The 10294-nt window shown below is 43.2% G+C and overlaps 1 protein-coding gene across 1 annotated transcript; it reads left to right on the forward strand.

Moving 5' to 3' along the window:
• The first annotated feature begins 5501 nt into the window (after positions 1-5501).
• HTR1A (5-hydroxytryptamine receptor 1A) lies at positions 5502-9902 on the forward strand. Its single transcript, XM_032404351.1, has one exon. The coding sequence runs from the start codon at positions 5974-5976 to the stop codon at positions 7240-7242; it is 1269 nt and encodes a 422-aa protein (XP_032260242.1). The 5' UTR covers positions 5502-5973; the 3' UTR covers positions 7243-9902.
• The last annotated feature ends 392 nt before the right edge of the window (positions 9903-10294 follow it).

The following is a 10294-nucleotide window of genomic DNA, read 5'->3' on the forward strand; positions in this document are numbered from 1 at the left end:
TGTACTGCTTAGTGACACACAGATGATGTGGAAGTATGAAGTCGTTCATGAGAGTGATTAACAATTCAAGAGCAAACAGGGACTTCAATGGAATCATACTATTCTTGTTCTTAAGTATTATAATCATTTAAATATTAATGTATATTTATATATTTACTGTAGTAATCTTTACACTATATTATTCTTTATATTTTTGGTATATCTTATTTAGTGCATAATAAAATGAAAAAAAAGGGGCACCTGGGTGGCTCAGATGGTTAAGCATCTGCCTTCGGCTCAGGTCATGATCCCAGCATCCTGGGATCGAGTCCCGCATCGGGCTCCCTGCTCCTTGGGAGCCTGCTTCTCCCTCTGCTTCTCTCTCTCTGTCTCTCATGAATAAATAAATAAAATCTTTAAAAAAATAAAAATAAAATGAAATGAAAAAAATTAAGGAAAATTTTAAGTCTAATAAATGGCAGAGTAGTCATTTGAATCCGAAACTGTGGCCCTGAGTCACTATTACCAACTAACATATTACTGCTTCAATAGAGCATAGTTGTTGCTTTTATATAAGGAGCATGTTTTTAAAGAAGATAAAAATAATGCATTGAATATTGGCTTTAGCTTTATAACAAAAATGTTACTTGCCAAAGCTAACAAAAATGTAGACATTTCCCTCCAACTATTGTTAGGTTAATGCAGTAATTAAATTTTGTTTCAAATAATCATTAGATGGAATTTAATTTCCAACTATCCTTAGAATAACAGGGAAATATTGAGCTAACACTCCAAACATTTTTCTCATCTCAACTATGCTCTTATTCTTTCAGAAATGAGCTCTGAAAATATTGTCAGAAAGAAAGCAGAGTAGAAGGACTGAGCTCAGGAAAGTACATTTACTAACACCCACCACTATAATTTCTTAATTACTTATAACAAAAGTACTGACTTTTTTTTTTTTACCATAGTTTTATATCTTATACTGGAGCTATGGATTTCAATTATTTATTTTATGCTTTTCAACAAATGGTTAAGCTCCCAGAAAAAAGGACAGACTCCAATTCAAAAGTGATTATTGAACTTCTGTTGACATTGTTTTTTTTCCCTTTCAATAACTTCTGATTTAAGTCAGCAAGTTCTGGAATGCAGAGCTTACATCTTCCTTCACTTATCTTGTATTCAGAATTTCCCAAAGAATTGCAAGCTTACCAAACACTTTAAGGAATAGGAAGAATGTCACATCCATGTGCAAACTGTTTTCACAATAAATTCTCACCTGAGAGGGTGATTTTTTTTTTCAAGTTCTTGCTTTTTCACTAAGCCTATCTAATTCTCTTTCTCCACATGCTCAGCAGTTGTCAGTAGAGAGAGAATTAGTATTTATATTTGCAGCACTATTACTATTGTTATTGTTTCACATTTATTGGGTATTTATTGATATCATTTAATCTTCACAAGTTTATAGTCACATTCATTTTACTACTCAGGAAGCAAGAAGGTTAATCAACTTGCCCAAGGTCACACACCTAGTGAATACATGTTACATTTTTTTCACTCTCCATATGCTGTGGTTTTAGCGTGTTTGTTAAATGAACCAAGCCAATCTTAAATGATTCTCAGGAGCAGAGACTGAGGCTCCACTGTTTGTGCTTTGGTACTGAAAACCAAGTGCAGTTCTGGGCCTCTCAGAAATGCCTGACATACAAATGGCAGTGAAGGAATGATACCATCAGAGGAAGGGGCATGGTGAGGACTGACACACAAAAAAAGTGTGCTCAGTTTTACAGGAGAATTTTTTCTCTTGCATTTTGGTTGTATTTTTTTATAGATGACCAGTTAATTCTCACTGATAATCAGAGGACCACATATCCTAAATTATTTAAGCAAACACCTCTCTTGGAAGTTTATTTTGTTTTTCTAGTGAATTCCAGTAAAACCCCACAGTTCTGGAAGAACTACAATTGCCCTATTGCTTTACTATTTGATGATTGGGGAAAATTAAATTCAGAATGGTATTTTTACTTAAAAAAAAAACTCTCCTAGTTTCCACTTGAAAAAAAAATAAAAACTTTTTAATAGGAGCTTTTAAAAATCACTTTTGTAATCTCCTAAGTACATTTTCAACTCTTGACTATATAAGTTATTTCCTCATTAGTAGAAAAATCAGCCATGATTTGGGGATTATGGATAAACATAATTCAATTACTGAGAAGCCCCAAACACTACTGAGCCTTCAGTAATGACAGCACATTCAGACTTTACAGCAAATATCTTTTTTTAGAATATTATCAGCTTAATATCTTTTTATCTTATGTCCCTGGTCAAAAAACTACATTGAAATGCAGGGCTTGTATCAAATTTCCTGTGAAAATGTTACAAATCTTTATCTCTCATAAACTATTTTAGAGAATTTCCAACTATCCTTAGAATAACAGGGAAATATTGAGCTTACACTCCAAACATTTTTCTCATCTCAACTATGCTCTTATTCTTTCAGAAATGAGCTCTGAAAATATTGTCAGAAAGAAAGCAGAGTAGAAGGATTGAGCTCAGGAAAGTACATGATGGATGGTGTATCATACTCCAGATCCATAACTGACAAGTTGCATCTAGTAAGTTCAAACAAGAAATAAAAGCATAATGACTGCAAGTTTTGTTTTCAAGTGATGTCATCAATACATCTGCTTTAAGGCTAGCTTTTCTTCAGGATAATTTCAGAGGCCTTGAAGAACAAGAGCCTAACTACCCAGATCTTTTGTTTGTACCATTTTCTTCTGGCATATCTGGGATTCTGTGTCTTTAAGGGTTAAATTTAGAAGAATGGCAAAGTGTGAACATGAGGAAATGCAATATCATTGTGCTTTTAGTATCTATCACAGTAGTATTAGTTCAACAAAGGTTATATAACCTAACTATTGGTCACTTAAAGGTTACTGTACCATAGTCAGTGCTGTATATCCTTTTCATATTTCTATTGTCTTCTTAGTGTTCATAAGAGTGCCTAAAAATCTTGTTATAAAAAAAAGAAATGAAATGTTTGAAATATTATGTACATTATTCCTATGGAAGACATGAAGTACTTGAGATTTTTTTCAACTTATAAAAATGCTGCATTGTAGACTATTATAGCAGAATAGCAAATACCAGACTTCATGAATATAATTAATTCCAGATTTAAATAATTTTAGCTTTCCTGAAAAGGAAAAAATAAATATGTCAGTTACTAAACCACATGGGATCCAATCAATGAATATATATTCCTGACTGACATATTTACTGACACATATTTGTATGTACTAAGTTTGACAGGATTCCTATTTAAGGATGTCTTTGATATGTATATATTTACTTTTTAAAATTTAAATTTCTTTTATTTTACTTTTCTTTTATGTTATCAACTCTATTTCCAAAATTTCATCTTTGGAGAATCCATGTTTTAATTATTTTCCTACTATAATTTCTGAGCCTGCAACTATACTGTAATAAAGCTATTTAGTTCCATTTTTGTGAGGATATTTTAAAAGGGGAATCGGTACCTTCACAAATCTTAAAAAGACATTTCAGAGTCTGTAGCCAGTATTGCTGTGTATACTTATCTCTTTCTTTTCAATGCCATGAATCATTATAAATGTCAGGTTCATTATTGTGGCATGCTGAAATGATTGAGTGGGAACTGTGCCCAGCACTGCATTGTAAAACAATCCATCCCCAAACATTGCCCTGTACTGTGTGCATCAGCCCAATTAGATTTTCTTTGACACTTTGGTGATTGCTCTGTTGTTTGGTCTTGGAGAATTCAAAGTCATAAAATTCAGCTCAAATTTGAAGACAGTATCAAGACTATTGCTATCTGAGGTGAATCTGTGCATGTTCACTAGAGTCATACCTAGCCACATCTGCTTGTAGGATTGCATTCTGTACTTTTCCTTCGCTTGAGTCATGTAATCAGCATCTACGAGTGAACTTTGATGTGTTATATGTTTTTTTTCCTAGTAGATTGGGAGTCCCATTCTTTACCTACGTTCAGATGGGATTAAATGTGCCTTTCTTGGTAAAAGAAACAGCTTAGAACCAACCCATAATAGTCTATTTATTTTCTATGTTGTCATTCCCCTTTGCAAAATCCACTACTGTTTTCCCCCCATTAGTGAATGTATGTAAGTGTATGAGTTACAAAGTGCAGCCTTTGTCAGCACAAAACCAACACAAGTGAAGATATTTGCCTAGGTCTCTTAATACCTCGTTCCTAGATATAACTTCTGAATGGCTGGTTCTGCGGGCTTTCTAAAAAGAGCTAGAGAATAGAATAGGCTGGATATACAAGATTAAGAGCAAAAGAGGGCAATAAAAGAAATTTTTTAAGAAAATAGAAGAAGTAATACAAAATTCAATATTACTTTTCTTTTAATAACCGTATTTTTCTTCCATGGAGTTAAGGGATTGCCTCAATACCTGCTTCATTTCTGCAAGCCAAGGGTTTCTAGGTGGGCTCTCCAAAGCATTTGCCGGAAGGTGGCGATATAAGCCCTTATTGCCTAGAGCTGTCCCAAGTGCTGAAGCCGATATCAGCGCTTGAGAGAAAACTATGGGCCAGCGACCAGGGGTTCCACCAAGTTCCCCTAGAGGTTTCCAGGCTCAGGTAAAGAAGAAGCAAAAGGCCATATAAAATGCCCAATCTTATTTACAGAATACAGGCAAAAGATTCCCTTCCCTACATTTACTCTCCACAAAGCTATGAAACATGGCAATGTTTATTGAAATTAAAAAGGTAATGGTAATGGAAAGGCATGTGTATGTGTGTAGAATACATACCGAATTGAGTTTTTTCCCTTCACTTTGAGATGCAGGTGTTTACCTGTCCGTTGACACGTCCTTTATAATTCCTTTTTATAATCCCTAATTACCCAAGGTTAAAAAAATAAATAAAGCCACAGGCAACATCCTCCCCAAGGGAGTCAGGCTGGACTGTCAGATAATGAACGGGCCGGCTTATTTAAAACGCTAAGAAACACTTTGTCTTCTTTCCATCAATTAACAATAATTTACAGACGAACCCAGGACTGTCTACCTCCCCGTTCAGGCTCCATGTGGCTCCTTTTCTCATTTCCTATTGCCACTCTGTTGCTGCTAAGTCTACTTAATAATTTGACAGAAATATGAAGCAACGGATAGTTAGGATTTTTTTCTCCTCTTGAGTTTAGCTGGGTGAGAGGCGGAGTTATATGTTCTAATATTGGTCTGACCGGCGGCAGATCCGGTGGAGGCGAATTCTGAATCTCTGCCGACCAAAAGGGGCTAGAACGAAAAGACGCTGAGCTAGAGGGAGAGGTGGGCGGGGACCCAGAGGAAAGAGACACTCAGGGTTGGGGAAGTGTTAGGAGGGGAGGGTTAACGTGGGAGGGAGGGACACTCTCAGAGCTGTCGGAGCGACACACGGAAGGATAAAGGGGAAGAAAGAGGGAGACTGAAAGAGAAGGGAGAGGGAGAAAGGGGGAGAAAGCTTTCTAGAGAGGAGACAGGAAGAGAGAGTAGAAAAGAGAAAGGGAGAGAAGCAGGAAGAGGAGAGTCACAGAGTGACCCTAGAGGACGAGGCTTCTCTATTCCAGATACTTCTAAGATTGAAGACTGTTTGCTAGTGGGGAGACTCCGGCTCCGGCAGCCAGCTGGGCAGCGGCAAAGTAAAATGGACAGTGAGAAACAGACGTTCCAGCCACCTCTCCAACGCCCAGAGGTCCCGGAGCTGTTCTCTGGCGAACTCCTTTCCCAGCTGGAGTCTCTGAGCCTTCTGGACCAAGGGAGCCCAGGGAGCGCCTGGAAGCTGCTCCTCGGAGATGCCCTCGCCTGAGCAGTAAGAACTTCCCGTTGAGTCCCTGCATTCCCTCCACCTGAAACTCCCCAGGAGAGAGGGGTGGAAGACCCCAGGGGGAGGGGAGAGGGGGATCCTAACGCAGCACTTTCTCCCCTCCCCCTCCCCCCGCCGGGCGCGCAGGCATGGATGTGCTCAGCCCGGGACAGGGCAACAACACCACCATGTCCGGGGGTCCCTTCGGGACACGCGGCAACGCTACTGGCGTCTCCGACGTGACCTTCAGCTACCAAGTGATCACCTCACTGCTGCTGGGCACGCTCATTTTCTGCGCGGTGCTGGGCAATGCGTGCGTGGTGGCCGCCATCGCCCTGGAGCGCTCCCTGCAGAATGTGGCCAACTATCTCATCGGCTCGCTGGCTGTCACCGACCTCATGGTGTCAGTGCTGGTGCTGCCCATGGCTGCGCTCTACCAGGTGCTCAACAAATGGACACTGGGGCAGGTCACCTGTGACCTATTCATTGCCCTCGACGTGCTGTGCTGCACCTCGTCCATCCTGCACCTGTGCGCCATTGCACTGGACAGGTACTGGGCCATCACGGACCCCATCGACTACGTGAACAAGAGGACGCCCCGGCGCGCCGCTGCGCTCATCTCGCTCACTTGGCTCATTGGCTTCCTTATCTCCATCCCGCCCATGCTGGGTTGGCGCACCCCCGAAGACCGCTCGGACCCCGACGCGTGCACGATTAGCAAGGACCACGGCTACACTATCTACTCCACCTTTGGCGCTTTCTACATCCCGCTGCTGCTCATGCTGGTTCTCTACGGACGCATCTTCCGAGCTGCGCGCTTCCGCATCCGCAAAACAGTCAAGAAGGTGGAAAAGAAGGGAGCGGACACCCGCTTTGGGGTGTCGCCAGCCCCACAGCCCAAGAAGAGTGTAAACGGCGAGCCGGGGAGCAGAGAATGGAGGCAGGGTGTGGAGAACAAGGCAGGGGGGGCTCTGTGCACCAATGGCGCCGTGAGGCAGGGTGACGAGGGCGCCGCCCTGGAGGTGATTGAAGTGCACCGGGTGGGCAACTCCAAAGAGCACCTGCCGCTGCCCAGCGAGGCGGGTGCTATCCCTTGCGCCCCCGCCTCCTTCGAGAAGAAGAATGAGCGCAACGCGGAGGCCAAGCGCAAGATGGCCCTGGCCAGAGAGAGGAAAACGGTGAAGACGCTGGGCATCATCATGGGCACATTCATCCTCTGCTGGCTGCCCTTCTTCATCGTGGCCCTGGTCCTGCCCTTCTGCGAGAGCAGCTGCCACATGCCCACCCTTTTGGGCGCCATAATCAACTGGTTGGGCTACTCCAACTCTCTGCTCAACCCTGTCATTTACGCCTACTTCAACAAAGACTTCCAAAACGCGTTTAAGAAGATCATCAAGTGCAAGTTCTGCCGCCGATGATGGTGGAGGAGTAGTCGGCGAGTAGGCCCGCCCCATCCTCTCTGCCTCCTCCAGCCCTCTGGAATCAACACCTCTGATAGCTCGCTACTTTTCCTCTTTCTCGGCTGCTCGGGGTCCCCCGCTTCCAGACCTTGTCCCTCCTCCCCCGTCGCCCAATCCCCTGCTCGGACGGAGGGAGTGCTCTTTGTGCAAAGAGCCCCAGCGGAGGGTCTGGAGGGCTTGGGAAACTCCCCGATGTGTGATAAGCGACCTTGGCTCAGACTTTGGCCTCAGAATCAGTTCTGATCCCTGCACTTGCCTCGTCCCTCTTCTGCACCCAAATCTTCGCGGCGGAAGTTTAAGCCTCAGCCGTTCAAGGCAAAAAATCTACACAGAAAAACAGTACACCCAGCTGCCGCGTCCACTAACGGCTTCCACCTGATCGCCCCATTGCTAGAACTTGGATTTAAGGTTCAGGAGTTTGCTTCATTCCTTATTCCCAACTCTGTCCCGCCCTCTCCCTGGAAACTCATTTTTATTTTTCAGTTTCATCCCTTCTTTCCAGCTTCTCTTTATGACCTCCTTAGTCCCTCTGCATAGGTTTGCTAGTCGGGAAAAGCTGGAGGGTCTGTTTTTCCCATTGACTGTGGTGTCCCTGGTAATCCCCGCCTCCCTGTGTAGACTTGCAGAGTAACTCTTCCGCGCACAGCCCCCAGCTCTGTTTTCTTGGACTCCAAACAAGTGGCCAGAAGCTGTCTCTTAGAGTGGACTTGTAAGTACAAGCAAGGCTGGGCCAGTGGGGGAGAGCGAGGAGGGAGTGCGGAACGATTTTTTATCCGTGCTTGCCTTGGCGTCAGCACTCACCAAAGAAACTGACAGTCAGTGGGAAAGGAGAACGGACTTGTTTGTATAGGCTGCTGGCGCGTCTGTACGTTCTGGAGTCGCCACTTACCTACCGCGGGCTGGGCCCGCCGGCCAAGGTGTGTGTGCTCTGGCCGCCCGGCCGCCTACCGGCGCCGCGCCTCCGCAGCCAGGAGCTGTCTGGTGTGCGCTCGGCGCGCGCGCAAGGAACTCAACCAACTGCAGCCATTCCTCCGCCTACGGCGCGGGACGCGCAGAAGGGCGGATAAACTGGGGGGTCTGCGGAAGCCGGGGGAGCTAGGTCCGGCGGGAGGAGCGGGACGGCGGAAGCCAAAGGGGGTGGTGTCGGGCACTTAAGAGGGAGGAGACGTCAGTGCGCGCGGCCCGGCCTGCAGATGGCGCTGCTCGTGGAAGCCGAAAGGGCAGTTTCATCCAAAGGATGTAGACTCCTTCCTCCTAGTTACCCCCTGTCCTTTCGGATGGAATAGTTCTGTTAAGCGCGTCCTAACAGTACACGGGATTTATTCTGTAGGACGTCCAGCACACAGTTACCAGGATTTTGCTTTCCAAATAGGAATTCCAGGCTTCCAATCAAATGGGCCCCGATAGGTTTAGTACCGTCTGTGACTTCACAGGCAGTTACTTTAAATAATGGGGCCCCAAAGACTAGTTAGGGGTACTGTCACTGAGGAGTCCCTGAGAATCTTGTACAGGGTTAGGTTTGCTCCTTGGCCTGATGTGAGCCACAGGTCTAGGACAAACCAGTTTCTTGTCATTTGAATATGTGGAGCACCCCAAGCTTTCTCCCCCACAAAAGTTACTCTTTCAACCTTGCAACTTCTGCTGAGAAACAGTTATAATCTTTACTGCCCCCAGAAGGGAAGTGATTTTGGTGCTCCTTTTGAATGTAAATTTCCATCCACAGGACTGGGATCAAGAGGTTTGTTAGTTAGATGTAGCCTCTAATTTTCTGATGACTAACGGTTGCGTTTTCCAGTAATTGCACAAAGTTATTGATTTTTACTCCCCTCTCCCTTCAACTGGACCTTTTGAATGATTGCGTCGGCTGTTTTGAGAACAGTGTTGCAAAAGTTGCCAATGGAAAGTTCACTTGTGTTTAGGATTAAGAAGGTGAAAAGACAGCTCTATCACTGAAGCCATTCTCTTGTCAACAGAACAAAGCCTCCCTTATGGTATCTTTTTCTCTAACTGAAACTGAGAATAAGCATCACATCCAGTTAAGATAAAGTATAAGAACTCTGGACACTCGTGGATGGTTTGTTTATGCATATGTAATGCTGATAAGGGGCTAAGGTAGACTTCTTCGGTCCAAAAATTATTCATTTGAAAATTCAATTTCTTTTTTTGCTCACGATAATTTCAGTACAGCTGTATGAAAATGCACTTTTCTGTGTGTCTTCCTTAATTTTAGAACGAATTATGTATGTAAAATAATTCAAGTTCAAAATTTGTTTATCCAAATTATGCCTTGGCCAGCAAGTATTACATTCAAAGTCTTGAGTCTTCCATTTATTTGTATCTCTTACAGAACTGTATGGCAATGGTTTTTGGACATTTATTCTTCCTACTTTGGAGGAATTACATCAAAATGAGGAAGGAGCATCCAACTGGAGCATAATTGCCAAGGCAATAGAGAAATTTGGGGAATAAGTGCATAGCAGTCAACAGCCCCTGATGCTTTTTATTTCTTTTAGTCTTTGTATTAAGACAAAGTATATATGCATCAAAATTGGCCTTCACTTTTCTCTGTGACAATAAAGGACTTTATTAATGGTAATGCTACAATAAACCGATATCAGTAACCCATGCATCTGTATTTTAATCAGAATTACTGTCTACTTGTATTTATTTGTATTATTTAAAAATTGAAGTTAAAAAATACAATCATCAGGAGAAGATTCTGCTATACAGATCAGGGATATGAAACTCATTCTAAATGAGTGATTTCTTTTTAAAAAAATCCTGTCTCTGAAAAGAGAGGTCACGTCTCATCGTTTAGCCATGAAACCATGAATTTTCCCTGACTGACACCTACGGGTTAAGACTTAGACATCTGTCTAATTAATATGGACAGGGTGGAGGCCATGCAGAAGAGAAATGCAGCCTCTGGTGAAAGCAACAAGAAACACAACCACATCCTGTGTTTTTAAAGCAGTGGACAGTCTGATGCCCCTCCTCTGTCTTCCCACAC

The sequence above is a fragment of the Phoca vitulina genome, unplaced genomic scaffold (assembly GCF_004348235.1).
Source record: "Phoca vitulina isolate PV1807 unplaced genomic scaffold, GSC_HSeal_1.0 scaffold6, whole genome shotgun sequence".
Lineage (NCBI taxonomy): Eukaryota > Metazoa > Chordata > Mammalia > Carnivora > Phocidae > Phoca > Phoca vitulina.

Excerpts from the sequence above, each read along its gene's own strand:
- HTR1A (XM_032404351.1), top strand. The coding sequence starts at position 5,974 with ATGGATGTGCTCAGCCCGGGACAGGGCAACAACACCACCATGTCCGGG.